General features: G+C 44.4%; 1 protein-coding gene across 3 annotated transcripts in view; it reads right to left on the bottom strand.

Moving 5' to 3' along the window:
* Positions 1 to 19,258, bottom strand: part of LOC120901466 (discoidin domain-containing receptor tyrosine kinase B) — a 245,553-nt gene that overhangs the window by 133,464 nt on the left and 92,831 nt on the right. For all 3 annotated transcript variants that reach the window (XM_040309438.1, XM_040309436.1, XM_040309437.1), the window contains exon 3: positions 6,270 to 6,827. In XM_040309438.1, the coding sequence (XP_040165372.1) occupies positions 6,270 to 6,390 (121 nt within the window). In that variant the 5' untranslated portion in view covers positions 6,391 to 6,827. The remainder of the gene's footprint in view (positions 1 to 6,269; positions 6,828 to 19,258) is intronic.

Genomic DNA, 19,258 nt, shown 5'->3' with positions numbered 1-19,258 from the left:
TTAATCAAATTTTTCATCAAACTTTACCCCGTTCGCGAAATGGGTGTACGGGGCGCAGCTAACGAATTCGGCGAATGGTGCCCTTGTTAACGCCCTTTTATGGATGTTGGAAGAGGCGAATCTTGTGCGAAAACGGACAAATGCACCAAATTAGAGACATATGGCAAGAGAAGGCTTTCTTGATTTGACCAGCGGAGATTAAATTAAAGCGACGAGTTTAAAAAAATTAATCATTTATGGAATAAACTTCAATTTAAATTATAAATGTAAAATGAAAAATAACTATTTTATTAAGTTGTGCTGTTGCCTTTGAAGGCTCAAAGAAGTTGAAATCTTCTTCAACAAAAGATGTTTCTCACAAAAATCGCTAGTTTTGATCCTAACGAGGCTATTTAAAGGCTTTAAAAAATGTAAAAAAGATTGAAATCATTAACTGAACCAAGTCCTTTGCTGCTAAGATCAATTCAATATCATTGATTTTAGGCATTTTACAAAGTACTTTTTAGTCTAAGAGATAACTTTACAGTCATTTTAAGTGATAAAAAATTAAAAAAAAATCAGATAACATTGCTTTAAAATGTAAAAATGTCGATGAAATTATAATTTGTGACATTTGGGACACTTTCATTGGATATTTATAATATTTGAATTGTTTCACATAAACTACTTAGTCTGCCAAACATTATTTAATAATCTCACGGACACATTAAACCCTCAGTAGTGTGTATAATACACATTTGAAACATGTTCAATAAACGTTACGAAGAACTCTTTACACAGCAGTATTGATTATCAGTTTACCAGAAAGCTCACTAGCAACCATCCATCGATCTTGGATAGCTTTTACATTGAATGGTTTCGGTTGGATCAATACACGATACGTTACCGGCAAACCGAAACTTCTCCCAAAAAAGGCATAAACAAAAACGTTAAAAATAATTTTTACACTCTAACGCATAAACAGCAACCACCAACCAGCATATGATGAAGTCGCAAATATTTCGCAACTTAGAAACCATAAAGAAAATTACACAGCACGAGAACGGAAAGCGAACGCGATTCCCGGCAAAACCCCCACCACCATCATACGTCGTCGTCCCCTCGCAGCGAACGGGGAGCAGCGACCTCACAATGATAAATGGTTACCAATTTTGCGGGGCCGAAAAAGTTTAGACAGCATCTGTTGTAAATTATTCACTCATTTCTTTGCGGTCGAGTGTAATCGAGCTGTTTCGGCGCGAGCGCAGCCACGTTACAGTGCTGCCGGGGCAGCATAACGGCAGCCAGGCAGCAAGCCAGCCAGCCAGCAGGGTTATTAAAACATATTTTATCCCTTCAATAATTACATCTCGAAAGACTGTGTAATGATCAATTAGCAGCGGTGGTAGCAAATAAATAATAAAAAGCGCTCACCATTTTTCCATGAGCTAAGAGCACGGGAGAGGCAAATGTAAGGGTGAAGCAAAATCAAACAGAGTCAAACATTCTTTTGCCGCGTCGGCATCAGAGAGAAAACGTTCAGCGCAAAAGTTCGAATCCTTGCGGGGTCAAATGGGTCAACGGTTGAGCTAGGGTGGACTAGCGAATTAAAAGTCCCGGCTCAACTTTACGACCAATTTGTGGCTTTGCAGGTTGGTCGAGCAAATTGGTTTGGTGAGCGCAGTCGGGGGAGTTCGTCGCTTACTTGCTGAGCGGGTGTGATACAGTGGGGAGGGTCAGCCTGAACTACTGCTAGATAGTGTCTTCTTGGCAGGAGAGCAGGAAGCAGTCAGCCTGATCCGTGGCGTACTATACAGCCCGGACATGACGGACGGTAACGTCCAGCAGGGATCCGAAAGTCAAACTTATCTCCTTACTCGACACACACACACACGCTCCGTACCGGTCAAGCAAAGTGCCGATGTAGGCAGGGAACTTTATTTGCATATTTTACCGACCGCAAATAGCCGGCCCAGTTCATCTAAGGCTTCCTTCTTCTCTCGCAGCAGCAGCTACAAACCAAAAAGGCAAGTATGCTCCTCTCCCAAACTTTGTGTGTCTGTCTGTTGGTTTGTACGGATGAGAAATCGTGACTTTTCTCGTAAAAGCAACTGTTGAGGAGCTGTGCTGGGGGAGGGAGATGAAGCAACATTTACAAAACCCTTCCACTCTCATTTTCCAGTGCCCCCTTCCCGAATGCAAATAGACCGACCGACCGACCCAAGGGGTCACAGCAGGACGGTGCAAATATTGTGTTGAAATTGAAATTATGTGCCACCCAGCCGCCTGCCCCAGCCATTGTGTGTGTGTGTGTGTGTGTGTGTGAGGACACAGGGATCCACGATCAGGCTTCGTCCAACAGGTCATCATCATGCTTCCACACGCGGGCGCGTTGGAGGCACGCTCGACGAACTGTATCTTTTCGATCCCCTTTGCAGCGCAACTGCAACTCAGCAGCAACGATGGTGAGGCGTTCTGATTCATGGCAAAAATTTAAAATGAAATGAAAAGTGATAACTTTCGTACCGGGTTGCACCTCCCTCTCACGAACAACTTTACACCCCAACTCAGGGGGGAAGCAGACAGATACTCGCACACATTCATTCCACACTAGCATGGCAGCATATTTCCGCTGCGTACAGCGTGAGAGGGCCCACAGAGATCGACAATGTCTGGAGATCGTTAAATGAAGATGTTCGCCAGCTGGGTCCCGATCGGGAGGGTGGGAAGCCATCCTCAGGCACCTCCCCGTTCACCCGTTCGGGTTGCAATTAGTAATGGGGAAATATGAGAAGAGTTCTGGGTCGGCCTGTGATACCTTTGAGGCATACGCTCGGCGAACGAGCCCGGGGTCGGGATGACTTTCAGCAAACAGATGGAAAAATATGCGCATCGTACCGTACTGCAGCGCCCCTTCCCCGGGAGGGCCCGTAGTAATCGCCTTCCCAGGGGGGAAGGTGGAAAGTTAAACGGAAAACTTTGGGTAAATAAATAAAATCAATATCGCAGCTCGGGTTTTTCGGATGCTGCCCGGGGATGGATGGAAGAGCTAGCGGAAAGGAAGTGCCCAAGGTATGATGATTGGTTGGAAAAAGTTGCCTCGTTCGCATCCATTTTCGTGCACCCAGGGCCATCGTACTCGAGCTGTGCAGTGTACCGTGCCGTAGCGAACCATTTCTGCTACATACCGAGTGCGTTTCGATTGCAGCTCACCTCCCGGGAGAAGGTGAAATAAACTCCTATTACCACTGCAGCACCCCTTTTGCGCTCGCAGGAGGAAAAGGCACAGGATTTTCTAGCTGAGATGTAATCGATTGCCAAACAGTTGGTAGGTAAATTTTTCATCTATCTCCCAGCAGCAGATTGTGATGCATCGTTTTGGTGGTGTGTGCGTCTCAAACTTCTTCTATCGATCGAATGCAAAACAGAATACGAGATTCATTTGCGAATGTTTGCAGATTACGAGCTCGATTTAGCTAAAAACCTATGCCTCCCGTTCTTTGGAGATGAATTCTATACCAAATGAGGTATAAATGAAAGCTATCAAAACTGTTTGTGGTTTATATGGGGCGCAAGGATTGGATGGAAGAAGCTCTAATGGACTGCATTTAAAGGTGTTCTATTTTTCATTTCAGATTCTTGTAAGAGTGGAGTGTTGTAAGGAATGATATGGAGATTGCTTGTTTTCGAAAATCGATAACAAGCCACAACAAAGCCACTGATACATCAACTGATAAGCATCCAAAGTTATTTGGTGTTGTGGTGCTTAATGACCTTTGAAGTTCTGTTGTCGATCTCACGCTAAGGTTCATACACAATAGTTGAATATTTAGTATAAATAGCTTTGTTACATGATTGATAGTATTTATAGATAGATATCCTGAGTAAGACCTGTCCAGATATAATTCTAATACAGGAATTGATAAGTTCTTCAACCTTTGTAGGTTCAGGATCAGCTCCCGTACCTATAATGAGTGATTTTGGAAGCAGTTTCAGGTCTGGTGTGAATCTAGATATCATTGCAGGTCCCGACGGGATCAGAATTAGTTCCAACGTTGATGTGAGTTGAGGATATGCATGAATTTAATACTAGATTCAGATCCAACAGTTCAGCCTTTGCCAATGTGGGTTCAGGATCAAATACAGCACCGGTAAGCCCTTGGAGGCAGTTCTAAGAGCTTTTTTGTAACCTTTTTTACAGAGACTTTGAGCCCAATCTTAGCCTCATTCGCCTCTTGTAATCAAGAATTCACTTTAATCACAAAATTTTACATTTTTCTGTGCAAGTGATTTGCTGCTTGCAGTTACTTTAGGTAGTTTCAAGTGCTGTATGGGTTCTAGATCAGTTCCATAACGACTATGAACCTATCAAATGCTACATGATCGATATTGTTTGAGTATCGGTTCCTGCACAGCAAATTAATATTATATTTTCATGGAAAATTTGGAGCAGATTCAGATTCCAAGATGACGTTCAGAATTTTCCCTTTTAATATATCAATGTTTCAACCTGCTTTCAGGCACAATACATTTATTTAACATTACAAAATACTTCGCGACCCATATTCACCATCTGCCCACAGTCATACAAACACATTATACAGCGGACAACAGTAAAATAACTACATTTTAAGTCATTAACTTTGTCTCCGGCATGCACTACCGAAGCACCACCCACCGTCCCCCCAAAATCACAGTTTCGATGCCGGTTTGTACCAGTGGCACAATCCCACCTACCCTCTCTCCCCAAACCCCAAAAAGTATGCCACAAACTGCTGCATACAAACCGGGGTGAGTGCGCGCACATATTTCGCTGAACCGTGCAGAAAGTTTTGAGCCTCGAACTCGAAACTCTCACTCGCTCGCCACCGGGCGGATGGTTGGGTTTGCAAAATGTACCGCATGAAGCTTCCGGTTGTAGGTGTGTGTGTGCAGGACGTCGTCGCCCTCCATCACCATCCCTCAGTTGGAAGGTAAATTACAAATTCCGGACGTTAAAATTTGCTTGCTAAATTTCTCACCGAGCGAGAATGCAGCGAGAACCCACCAACGCTGGGTGCATCACTCCTTCCCCGAAGGACACTACCACAAGCACATCAAAAGCGATGGCAGAAGCGGGTGGCGGTGTTGGTTGCACACATATGAAATGCGCTCCGCGGGGGAGGGGGGTTGCTCTGCGGTTGGAAGCTCATTTTCGCTGACGGGAAATTTTACGCCCACAAACCACCCATTTTCCCATCCAACACCCAGAAAATCCCCCCCCCCCGCCCTTTAACGTTTGGAAGGGTGAATGAATCGATTGGAGGAAATGAACGACTGACTACACCCGATGTCCTTCCTGCTGCTAAACGGAGAAGTAATTTGTGCGCGCTTCGTCAATGTGGTGGAAAGTTTGAGATGAGGTTGGTTTTGAAATAATTGTGCATGTCTTTTACAATAATGAGACCGATGCGAAAGGGCCCGAAGCGCTGAGGCGGACGGAAATTTGCAATCAATTGAAGTTGGCTGAGGTTTCCCGTCGTGTCTGAGGAATGGCTTTCGATCTAATAAGTCAAGAGTGTTCGTGGGCACACCCTGGCGGAAGCTTTCGCAGGTCATTTAATTAAATAATGAGGTCAAATTTGTGTAAATTGCAGGAAAAATGTGTATATCTAAGTAATTTTACATTACAATTTTAAAATTTCCTATATTTTCCATATTTTGACACAGTTATGGCACCTTGCAGATGAATCGGTATCTCCCTTTTTGTTGTGTGCGATTCTCACGAATCAACCTGTTCCGTTCGTTTTGCACACTTCGTTACCAAACATCTCGGTTGTTGATGGTGCCTGTTTCACTGATTGATTAGGTTGTTTGGCTAAATTATTAGCGACTTGTGTCCTCCGGTGGCGTTTCGATCCGAAAAACTTCAAAAAGCGAACCATCGGTATCGCCCCACACAGGAAGAACCGTTGAATGAAAAGAGTTTTTATCTCGGTAGATTATTTTTGTTTCTTTTGTATACTTTCCACTCACTCGTTGAACTGACGCACCGACGACAACGTGCGACTCATCGCTGTGTGCAAAAAAAAGGCTGCGACACAACCCACCAACGAACGTCACAGCCATGATAAACGCAACCGATTATTACCGCCGGAGCCTTATAATGAATCGCTTGTCTCCCGCGTTTCGATGCAGACAGTGGAAGACTGTTGGGAAGTAAATTTCATCAACCCACCGTAAAAAGCCCCAAAAGGAGGAAGGATGAGGAGGCAAATAAGAGGATGAAGAGGGAAATCAATCGTACTCACCTAGATCGAGCGTTTGGACGCCGTGCAATGTTTGCTGCATTAGCAGCAGCACCAGCGCGAACCGTGTCCACCACGTCGTGCAGGCATTTACCAGCACTTCCGGCGACCGTACCGCTGCCATGTTCGCATTCAAAAGTCGTGAAAAAAAACACAGGCCGAACCGTTGCCCGGGTGGCCAGGGGGAATGGATGCTCCTCCTGAAATCACACGCGCTCGTTTTTTTGTGGCTACGTTGCTTTGCACTCTCGTTTCACCGTTTCTTTCGATTCGGATTCACTCCGCTCGTGATGGAGCTGAATCGATGCCGATGATAGACACAATACCATGCACTTACACTGCCATCTAATCACACACGCACACTCTCACACACACACCCACTCTATCTACTTCCGGTAGCACACTGAATGCACGGGGCAGAGGAGACGACTGAATATGACGATGTCCGAAGCGATCAATTACGTTCAGGCAGGCAGGCAGTGGTCCTTCCGCGCTCTTTCTAGCTGGTGGATGCGTATGAAGAGCTCAGTTTCGGGACGATGATACCGGAACTAGTCATTTCTGTGATGGAGAAGATAAAAAAACGTATGTAGAACATGATCAGTTTGTGTACATAAATCAATGCCAGGGGTTTTGTCATAGAGGGGAGAGGGAATTTCCCTGAAAGGGGGTAGCTAATTGTGAGCAAAGAGTTGAATGCTTGATTGGAATTAATTCGAACAAATAGACAACTATACAATTGAAATTTATTTTTCAATTTAATTCTGCCGTACAGATTTAAGCTTCGTACAATATTTTTAAGGCTAGATATTTAAACAAAATAAAACTGAAGAATCATAAAAATGGTAGGGAATAATCTCATTTTGCCCCTTTTTTTACTTCAAACATCATCAACAGCGCTGCGGTTAGAACCATAAACCTTGCGGCGGGCGAGCCTTAACCTAACTTGGCGAGAGGCGGAGTAAGAAAAAGAAATCAAGCGGAAATTGTGAGCCAAACATAACTGGGTTGTTTTTCAGCGTTGCAGAGATCCGCGCAAACAGTGCGCACCCGGGGCGTGTATGTGAGCGAGCGTGTTTTAATTACGACGGGTAAATGATAGCATAAATTTTAATTAAAATCATCTTTACGATCAGCTTTTGCACGTGGCAGGCGATTTAAGTACTGGACTGAGCAAATGAAGCAACGGAACGTTCTATGCCGTGTGGAGTAGTACATCAAGAAGTAGTTGCGATAGTAAGAGACTAAGAAGTTTTTGAAAGAGTTGTTTGGAATAATTGTTTCAAAAAGGGAAACTTTGAAAATAAAACATTTAATTGAAGGTTATGGAATGATATTTAATACGACGACAGAAACGAACGATGAAAGAGAACATGGTTGAAATTGGATACTTCAAAATAACAACTGAGCACTCTTCAACGACTCAACTCGTGTAGAAGATTATGAAAATCAATCAGTTACCAGTGCTCAACTGAGCTCTTTCTTCCATAATTACACTCTTTCGTATAACACTGACATCATCCACAGTCCCTTATTCTAAGGTCAAGGGTATCATCATCGCAACCCGGGCATGAACTGCTCCAAATGTGAGGCAGCTGGCGGCAAACGCAAAACCGCCGAGCAGCTTCACTTTAATTGAATCCAGCCGGTAGCGTGACGATGCCTGGAACTGTCACTTCTGCGTTGACGGATGAGCACCGGATCGTGACTTCAATTTACGGCCCTCCCGTTCGAGCTAAAAGTGTGATCCCTTTTCTACCACATCCCAGCCGACTGCAGTACGTGTATGCAGATGCTGGCCAGCACACGGGGCAAATAAAAGAGTAACGCTCGCTGGACCACAAGTGGACCAGATTATTACCGCTCGTTTAGCCACTTTCGAACAGGAACGTAATCACGTTCAATGGCGCAACGCAACACTGCATTCAGCCGACAACAGATGTTGGCCGATATCCTTACGCCAACGGGGTGCGTGCCACGGTTTCATCAAAGTTCTGACCGTGCGGCAGCAATGGAATGGAATTGTGTATGGCACACAAAAGCTGATGAACCACAATGATGGGTTTTTGGCGAGCCAATTGGACACACATTGTTGAAGATGATACATTTGCAACGGTATCGGGTGGAATGTACGTGATTTGGAGGTTTTGGATCATAAACATCGGAAGCAGTCATATTTATTACACTGCTTTTACCGCTTCCAAACGTGATGAGAGAGAAGAAAAGGACATTTAAAATGTGAATATCAATAAACTAAACAATAAAGAACAATCATTAGGAAAAAAATCCTGGTCACGGCACCAATAATGTTTCCCACATTTTACGCCATAAATCAAACAGCATTCCTTATTCAAAATCAAACGCATCGGTTTAACATTTAACTTTAAAAGTGTACTCTATTTAAACGTGTTCCACCATAAATAACGTTCTCAAGGGAAACTGTGTTCATCCACCGACACATTTCGCCATTTTTAACGAAAACCACCGCTCATCGCTTCGGTCCAAAACTGGCTATCGTTGCGCTTAAAGAGCTCCCCCCCCATCCCCACGACTCATGACTCATTTCCCAACCGTGACAGCGAGCACTGCACAAACCAGAGCACTGCGCAACGAAACAACAAAGCTGCAAGAAATTAAACTCATGACTTTCGCTCGTGCATAAATTGATCCCATTAAAATCCATTACCCGCACAGCACCATCTTCGTCGCCGCTTTGCACGATGATGGGGCCGCGCGGATCGATCGTGCGCACACGCACGCATTAGCCAAGGGAAGAAGCGAACGACCGAAAAGTACAACCACACAAACAAAAAAAACCAGGAACAGGGTCCAAATTCTCCCATAGAGGTGTACAACAGCAATCCTGTTCGTCGGGGTCCGATCGGGGTCATAATTTCCTGACCCGGTCCCAGATCGCGACCAACAAAAAAAAAAAAAAAAAAACGCCCGGACACGGTGCACGGCACAAAATCGCGAGTTTACCTTCATCCCCCATCGTGGACCGTAATCGCGTGGAAGCCTAATAAATTACCGTAACACCGTGTACGTGACGGATATTGTGCTGATCGGTTTTTGGGGCGGACCGGTAGGGCGAAGTGCATCCGATGAATGGCTGTTGGAAAGGGAACCTTCGTAGGATCATAGACCACGTCATTTCGGGTGTGTGGGGGGATGAAACCGACGGCTCCCGGTGATGTGCGGCTGTGTATAATGTTGTCTCGCTGTCACGACCATTCAACTCCGCGCGGCAAGATGGGTCGGCGAGAGCTCGGCAAGACACTATCCAGGCTGGCCGGTCTGTGGGATGCAATTAATAAATAACAATCGCCCAAATGCAGCCGTACGGAGTATAGGGAACCATGCTTCCGTGTCGATACCGTGGCACATGTTGCATGCACAGCCTCTGCACGGTGGGTCCCGGGGTAATTCGATTGTGCATGTGCGAGTCTTGTCGCTCACAACACATTACGCCTGAACGGAAAGGAAACCACACGCAGATGGTGTAACGTGTCGTGTTGGTACAACAATTCAAGCAAGGGCGGGGGCAAGGGGCCGAGGCTATTCAATTAAATGGCTGACCTGTTGTTACATCGCGATCGCATCGCGGGGAAAGGGGCTTTATCGCAGCCGGAGACGCTGTATTATGGAATGCTAGAGATAGCCGGCCGGGTGAACTGGCGTTGAAGTTTCCAAGAAGCGGCGATAAATCATTGGAAATCTTTAAATCGGCAAAGAATAAAGGATCTCCGGGCAGTTTGTGGTTTGTGTGATTTTTTTGCTTTATGAATGCGAAATTAATCTTAGAATCTTAGAAACCAGCGACAACAATGAGGAGGGTGAGATTTTGATGGGTGTCTGCGAAAGGTACATTATTCATTCACCGATTTGTGCGAATCGAAGAATGACAATGCATTGGCACACAACTCTTGCAGTTTGGGCACGTACAGTCGTTGGCACCTTACTGTTGAACGCAATGCTTCAAGGTTAGACGCACGCGAAGAGGCGGTAAAAGATAAATAAACTGAATTCCAAGAAGCGGAGATTTGTTGCTCGATTTTGCATTTCGATGAGATTGGCGGTGAGTTTATAAGCGACTTTTTGTGAATATTATTCAAAATTTTAGGTTCGTCTTTATGCAGTCATGTTGGTTTTTTTTTTAAATATTGTATGATATAAGCTCCAACGACATTTATAGCTGGGCCTTTGATACTCAAATAAGTTTAATTTAGATTAGGTTACTTAAGTAGACATAGTTTTGTTCGTGTATTAAAATCGTACAATAATTTTGACTTATTTGAGATAGAAGTTCACAAATTAAGTGACGTTATCTTTTTTGTATGATGTTTTGTTATTATTTATTTCATTAAATATATTTCTTATATTTTGTTATTACAACTTTTATTCAATTTAAAAGCACATGACAAATCATTACATATGAAACAAACTTTTTGCTTACTAAATTAGATAAAACGTCCTTAAATCCAAACAAACTACCAGAACAGTTGCTTTGACACAAAACCAAAATAATTAATTTTCCTTTTGAAAATAAAAGTTCAATTTATTCTTTATTTATGTACACTATAAAACAATAGAGACACAAGGATACTACACCATCATGTGTGAATAAAATACAATTAGACAAGAAAGGTGTATCAAAAAAATTATTAGCTTATATCAAGGTTTGCTGTTTGTTAATGATACGGACATTTAAATAGACAATTTATACAAATTATCAACTGTATTTTCAAAACTCTCACATCATATGAATATAATCCTGAGGTACATAATCCACAAAACGGTAACGCTCAATTATTGTCCTTCTTCTTGCTAACCACTGCGATAACTAACTTCCCTAACAACCGCACCCATCCTCCAGTACAACCATTACCATCAACCACCAAATAGCCATCGTAAAAATGCACGCGAATGCTGCCCTTAAGCATCATAAAGTATGCTTACTTTACGCCATGGAAAATAAAGCACTTCTGCTACACAAACGCAGCAAGGCCAAACGGTCATGGCCAAACAGGAACATGAAAAACTCTGAACTTTTGCAATATTCGATGGCAAATCATAAAATAAAGCGAAACAAAAAAAAACATAAGCAAACACAAACATGCCAGAAAAGCAATGTTCATGATGATGATGATGATCGCTCGGAAATATAAAAAAAACCCTGATCTCATAACGCAGCGAAAAGGGAAATCGAGATGGTAAGCACTTTTTGGAAACGTGTGCAATATTTTCGGGAAAATGGGTGGGATTCGTACGCGCCCGGATACTGCACAGCCGGAAAGATAAATAAACGCAGCAATAAGGTAATAAAACAATAATACACACGCACTCCCATTTAAATCGATTGCTGTGGATTCGACCGGTGGTTTTGCCAGTGAATTGACGTAGACGCAAGTACGCGAATTACAAATTTAGAGAATGAGTGGAGTTTTAAGATAATATGCTTTTTTACATACATTTTACTTTTTGATACATATATCTTTTACTCATGAATATCCTAAGCAGACACTCGAATAGAAATTGTGATTCAGTAATCTAAATTGACAGCATTTAAGAAGATTACACCAAACAACCAATAATGTACGCTACGCTGGACGGTAATCTTTCAATTGATTAGTTCCTTCAATTCGAAACTCAAACATCAACCGAAGCGATTACGCCCGATCAGGTGGAACGAATAATGCTGCTCGGGTAAATCGGTGCTACAAAACACCGTCAAGCACACTTCACCCCGGGGAGAGCGCTATCCTGGAAGTGTTTAATAAGGATAATGTTTTTTTCTCTCTTTCTTCTCTCCCTCCTTATGTGCCACTCCCGTTCACTAGTTACACCGTCGCTAGGATTAGTGTGAAAAGCAAAATAATTCCCACTTTCCCCAACCCAACTTACTTCGGCCTTCGGCAAGAGGATAAATCTCCCTCGTGTAGTGCACTCTCCTTCAGGTCGGCGTTTCGTGTTCAGTGATGTGACGGAACCACCACACCTTTCGAGCGTGAACAGATACAAACCACCAGGGGGAAGCAGCCATTTTGAGGTGCAAAATCAAACGTCACTCGACCGGTGGGTCGTTCCATGCCACTAGCGCGGTGCCTCGTATGTCATGTTTGCGGCGTCTTGTGACGCTTTCCCGCACTACCACCGGGGCAGTGCTCGTTAACCGCACATGCACGTAATTAACGAACCCGGCGTGCACATTATCATGTACTGCCCCTCTCATCGGCCACTCCATCCATCTAAGGGAGCAGCAGCAATTGCTACTGCACGAAACGCCAACGCGGGAGAGGCGCACAATGGTGGGGAAGGTTTAGTATTGATTAATTAAAAAAGCATGCAACCTTCTTCTTCAACCTTTGCGCCCAGGTGTGCAGATTGCGTGTTAAAGGAAGCGAGACGGAGACCTACTTTGAGCGACACCTTGTGCGCTTTCCAGCCGAGTTGGTAAAATCTCCCCCCGGTGGGACATTCTCAGATCCACCTTCCCCTGTGTTTGCCGCTTCATTTCATTGGGTGGCGTATATTCCGGAAGATGGATGAAAGTATGGCGGCTTCCGTCAGGACGATGATTTTCCATCCACCACGACGCCGTATGCACGAAAGGAAACATTTGTGCATGCTACACCGACATAAAGCAGCGGCCCGTTTTCGCCCACCCCAAGTCAAAGTCCTGGCAGTGGTGCAGTGGATAGGAGGTGCAGTTACGGCGTGCGTGCTAATGACGGTTTCTTTGGGGGTTGTTCTTGTTATGCACCTTTTATCCTGTATCATGGTGGGTGTGGTTGAGTGTATAACAGCGAAAAAAATGGAGTATCCGTGTACCTAGTTTCCCCATTCAACAGGGAAGCCGGTAAGCGAGTGTCCTCGAGAGCTGGCAAATTATATTCTGAAGTGTTTCGCCTTCTCCTTTGCCGAGTGGAGCGTATATAAAGTGTAGGTCAAACGATTTCCATTGCGCTAGAAGTTGGAAACTATTCCACAGAAAACATTACCATAAACGCTAATAAATTCTAACTTATTCCCATCTGCATATCGGTGCATTGTATCGTTGGAAAGGGGTATATGGATCAACCTGTGTTCATAATATCGTTTAAAGCCTTCAATGCTAGAAGAAGTCCAATAAAGGCTCTTAAAATCCAATTTTTATTACAATTTACTGGTTTTACAATATACAATACAAACAACATATATATGTTTTTTCGCTATTTCTATCGAAGGTAACCTCTAATACCAAGTAAATAGATAATGGTACAATAACCTTCCCTAATCCACGATTACACGGCCGTAATATGACGCCTTCAATGTGGCATTTACATGGAGACAGGACACGATCTAACACAGAAACCCATCAAACACGACATTCCAAAGAACCACCGAAGCGAACCTATCTCCGCGAGACACATGACGATGGTGAGATCATCCTTGTTCGCCCCAGGAAATCCCCAAAATTCCACCGAAATGGATGCTATCATTCACTCTCGCCCCAGCAAATATTCATGGTTAATAACTACGCTTCCCTCTCCTCCTGCACAAGACGTTTGCTTTCCCATTCTTCTCCAAACGCCCCAAACCCATCCCAAAACTCGACTCCAGAACCGTCTCGAATAGAATAGAAAGATCCCGGCATATTAACTCATCCGATTAGCAGCAGCAACCGCGCCACTTCCGATACGCTTCAGTGCATCCGTATGCCAGCTTAAATGCGAGCAAAATAAAGATGATGATGAATCTTCCCGCGTCAGATTTTTCGGCAGCTCTCGGCAGCGTGTGTATGGGTTTCGTTGTAGGCCCGCGCTTGATGCGCGGCTTTTCCCACGTCACTCAATGTTGCCACCGTCGGGGATAGGCTGAGCTGGGGAGGGGGCGTCGTTCTGGCTTATTGTAATTCCAGCACATCGCCTCCTAGAACATCTGTGAGCCAAGGGAGCCAGCAAAAGATTGGCAAAGATATGCCCCTGCAAAGTCCGCTCCCGAATCCCATGACACGCCTTCGCTTCCTTGGGGAGGCCGCCGCCTCCGGCTATCGTTCACTTTCACTCTCGCTCGCTGGTCTCGATCGATTTTGGCTCATATTTCGTATCGAGACGGGTTTGGAATCTTTCTGACGAGATTCCGAAAATACACACCAACTCCTCCATGGTGGAGGCGCTTTGGTGTCAGAGTGGAAGCGGGAAGCGAGATCTTCATGCCGTGCGTCGCGAAATTCGAAACGTTTGCCCCGTTCGCCCCGCTGCATGCGGGATTGGGGATAACACGCGTGCGTTCGCGCATTATTTTTGGTCCGCCCGTCCGTACGTCGCGCGTTGGAATGTAAATAAACATAACGCGGGGAAAATGTTTGACTTTCCAAGCCGCGCCGCCGCCAACCGGTCGGGTGAGTCGGGATGTCGTACAGTTGCGGATGGATCGACAAGATGAGGTAGAGGTGTCCCGTGATGTGTTTGTGTGTGTGTCTTCCAGCACACGGTGAGAGTGAGTTTTGACGAAGGATGAGCTCGTGAAAGATTTGCGACATTTGAGACGGTTCGTTGTTCGCATTGAGCGGGTTTTTTTTTTTTGTACATTATCCCGTCGATGCGGGAGTTTATCTTTCGACAGGAATCGTTCATCAACCCGAGGGAAGAGGTGTGTTGTTGTGTGATGAAGGGTTTATGAGCAGTGAGTGATTGGTTGCTATTGGTAAAGTGAATTTGAGAATCGCGTTTTCCAATTGGATCTTGAGGACAGGGTTTGTTATGAGTAAGAACATTCAATATGACTCAATAACATACACATTACGACTTCCAAAAGAACAATGAGCCAGGAATGCTCTTCTGAGTGACTAACAGTTTCTATCACCTTCTCCAAGACATGATGCAAATCAGAATCATCCTTTTGCGTCCAATAATAGATCTTTATCGTATCCAGTTACTCGACCTCGTAGGCATCCCCCTATTTCGGACCTAGTATCCGCCGTCCATCTTTCACTCGCCCACACTCGTGTCTCACTACCTCCAAACCTTTAAAAGGCACCGAAAACACCCGAAACACTGACCATACGTACACACCGGTACACCAACCTGTTACCAAACCCCGTTGCCCGGGTGGAATATTTAATGAAATCAATCGCATTCCGTTTGGGTCACCCCGCGCGATCGACGTGGATCGCTGGCGACGGAACAATCTTCCACGAAAACGTGCGCGAAATGTGCCGTGACCGGACGGTGGGATCGATGACATCGATTGAAAAGATCGGAAGAGGGTAGATATACGATGCGATGTGTTGAGGGGGATATACACACAGCACGCCAGGGCGCATCTCACCTGCAACCGCAGGAAGCGGAACCATGTTCTCCGGCGTGGCTCGGAATGATTAATGGGCTCGGCGAAGAGGATTCCGGTGTTTCGTCATTGAGCGTTGCTGCCGGTCGTTTGGCGAAGAACTCGAAGCGGGCAATAGAATGTTTATAGCCATGTACTGTAACACGGACTGTGGCGTGGACGATCGGGGAGAGAGTAAATCGTACCTGAATCGATTCCATAATGAGCTGCTCTTTTCGCAGAGGATTAAGAGCGGTTCCGCGTCGGGTTGGTAGTGATCCTGGAAATCAATGCGTGACTTCTATGTTTTTGTATGTGCCTTTGGATAGACCAGTTGATACCGATTTTTATAGATTAGGTGCATCAGGCTTTGTAGGATTGACTTTTGCCAGATTTATATTCAATTTAATTTATTGCTCAAGAAGATATGTTTTCGACATTACTTTTAAACATTATTGCATTCTATTACTATAAAAACATTCAAAGTAAAGCTAAGAATGAATAAATTCCACTTAATGCTTATTACTTTGAACCAGTTTCAAAAACCCTATTCTACTCTATTCCTCTCATGTCAGACGACATCAAAAACGATTAATTTACTTCTCAACACAAAGCGCTCATTTTACTCTCTGCCACCGATAAACCGTTGGCCCATCAACTGGGACAACACTTTTTGTCGATGTTTTGTGTATTACTTCCCACCCAATGGCGGCACAAATTGACTGCAACTACTTTGCATTCCAGTGTCAGCAGACGCAACAGAAGGCCCGACCATTCATGGAGATGATCAACCCAGAGAGCAGCCTTGGCAGTAAAACCTCGTAACACTTTCACCGTGACCAATGCTAGGGGACCAATTTCAAACAACACTCCCTGTAAAGGGACACTGGCCACACGCGCTCGCACACACACTTCATTCCGAGAAAAAGGGCTGCAAATAGCCACCAAAGGCTGGGCAAAAAAAAACACATATACCAGAGACCCACCCAACCCCAACGCCTGCAGTTGGAAACTGATCTGCATCGCTTGACAAGTGTGTCGACAAGCGTGTGATGGACAGGACACGTCCCCGGGCAGCACACTCGGTCTCGGCTGATGGATGTGGTCAATAAAAACTCTAATTAATTACCAGCAACATCCATCATATCATTTTAAATGAATCAAAGGAGGTTATTTAATTAGTGTGCCCATGAGTTCGGTTCAGCTTTGCCTTTGCACCGTGACGTTCAACCGTACGCTCTCCTCCTTCCTTTGGGTAATATCTGTGGGGTGTTGTACTTTGGAGCATGTTTTTAACGAAACGTCTGCTACACGATTGCTCCAATGAGGAACGAACAGTTGCTGGGTGGGTTAGAGAGCGGTTTGAATTTAGTTCACGCTCAACTAGGTTTTTTGTTGCTCAGTGAGTGTGTGTGTGTGTGTGTGTGTGTGTGTGTGTGTGTGTGTGAATGGCCTTTTTTAATATGCTATTACCTCAAACACTTTGCCCATGGGGGGGTTGCGAGCGGGATGAGTTGCTTGGGGGATACGGATGGCGAACCTACCCAGAAGCAATAAAGCTTTATTGCAACCTTTCTTCTTTTTTATGCACATGACACACACACACACACACACACACACACACACACACACACACACACACACACAGGACGTTCAACCATCTTGTGCTCCGAAAATTCTAATGCCCTCTGCGCCGCCCTTCTTGTAACGTGCCTGCGCCCAACCCAACCACTCGACTCACTTGCTTTTGATGTAATTTTCGGCAGGCAGCGCCTTTTAAGCAACCACATGTGAAAGATGTGAGGCAAACGCTACTACTACTACTGTTACTGCCATGATGCGACGTGTGCTAGGCAGGCGCCATCGCGGGAAGGATATGAGCTCATGAGCGTTTTGAATCATGCAACGATGTTTTACGAAGTTCGGGCGTGTTTTACTTTTTTTTTGCTTGCCCTTCCTAGCTAAACGTTCTTAACCGACCTAGTAGTAGCGGAAGAAAGCGAATAACGTCCTTGCCGTGACGTGCGGTACTGTGCAGGATGGGTAGAGGGCCGTTTCGTACACGGTGTCATGTGAGCCGTTTTTGTTTTGCACACCGAGGAACAGTTTAAATCAGCATTTGTCGTCTTTTTTTTCTGCGTTCGTGAAGGTTCCGACAGCAGTCAAAGTCATCATCATAACCAGCATTGATGCAAGATCTAGTCTACGAGATTGTTAAAAGGGATCGTTAGTTGAGGTCATTACGCTTATGTGCACGGTTTTATCGATTGGACGGATCGATCGATTGGAGTGAAGGCGGGGCGAGAAAGAGCATATGACAAGCAGAAAATGTATTTAAATTTGTTTTACATTTAGTGTTGATTTGTACTACTTTTTCACTACCAAACTAAGTTGAAATCAAAATTTTTTGTTGTTTTTTAATATAATTTTTCGTTCAATTTCTTATTTCTTTAGTGGTTTATCATTTCAATTTTTTTTCATGTTTTACACTATTATATTGCATTTTGCAAGTAATTTTAGTAACTCGAGGTTTGGAATACTTTATCAATCTTTTAATCACTTTTCTACACATGTTGCTGAAATGTTGCCCATTTGTGTTATTATATTAGTTTCTTAATATTTCACTCTTATGTTATACTCTTTTAATTTGAAAATTATTTATGTTTTTAATCAGTTTACTCAAGTGTTACCATAATAAAACAAATGTCCTGAGCTCAACAATAAAAATGAACTTTTTTTCATCAATTGTGTTCTGGCAATCGATAAAATCAAACCATTCACAAGAAAGGTCACACACTTATTGCAAAAGCGAACTTCGGTTTATCACATTTTGATAAATTGCATTGTGCTTCCCAGTACCCAATCCATCCTCACTTTGCATAATGGTGTGACAGCACACATACACAGAGCCTTGACTTTCGATCGGGTATGATTGCAACCAAACCGAAAAGGGGGAAGGGTGGTAACGGTGGAAGCGAAATGTGAAGCAAAACCCTTTACGAAAGCGAAATTGAAATTGCACAAAGTCTGACATGAAAAGCATTAGCAATGCCACTGTGTGGAGTGGCATCAGAAAATAAGGGCGGAAAAATACAAAAGTAGAAAACACAGTTCCACAAACTATAAGAGAAAGAAAAACTTTTCACAGCTTCACAGCAGTTTCAACAGCACATCGTGGTACAGCGGGAATTCGCTACTACCATGTGCGAACAACGGTCTCATTTTCACATATACACACCGTGTTCTGACATCGCCCTGTGCTCGCACCTTCCGAATCTTGGGTGTGTCCCGATTTGCATCACCCAAATGCCGGAACTCGATAATGGGAATGCAGTTTTCTCACCGACAAATCTTCGACCGGAAGTGGTGGTTCGTGCTGTTTCTCCGTTTCGTTTTCTCCTTTTTCCCGGGGAGACACACGCTCGAGAGCACTGCTCTCGGCTGTAGGGCGTTTGGAAAGCTTCCTTGTTTTCACACTGCACGTATGCACAGAAAATGGCAGAGAAAATACGGACGGACACACCGCTCAGGTCGCACCCGGGGGTTGAAGAAGCCCGCCGTACCAGCGGAGACCACAAAACTATTCGATCGCTTTTGGTTTCTAAATTATAAACCCGGCGACCTATGTCACGGGCAGGAAACGGACCGTGTGCGAAAGTCTTTGGCACCCGTAAGTCTTCCCT

Source organism: Anopheles arabiensis, chromosome 3 (assembly GCF_016920715.1).
Source record: "Anopheles arabiensis isolate DONGOLA chromosome 3, AaraD3, whole genome shotgun sequence".
Lineage (NCBI taxonomy): Eukaryota > Metazoa > Arthropoda > Insecta > Diptera > Culicidae > Anopheles > Anopheles arabiensis.
This window is presented reverse-complemented; position numbering and strand designations above follow the sequence as displayed.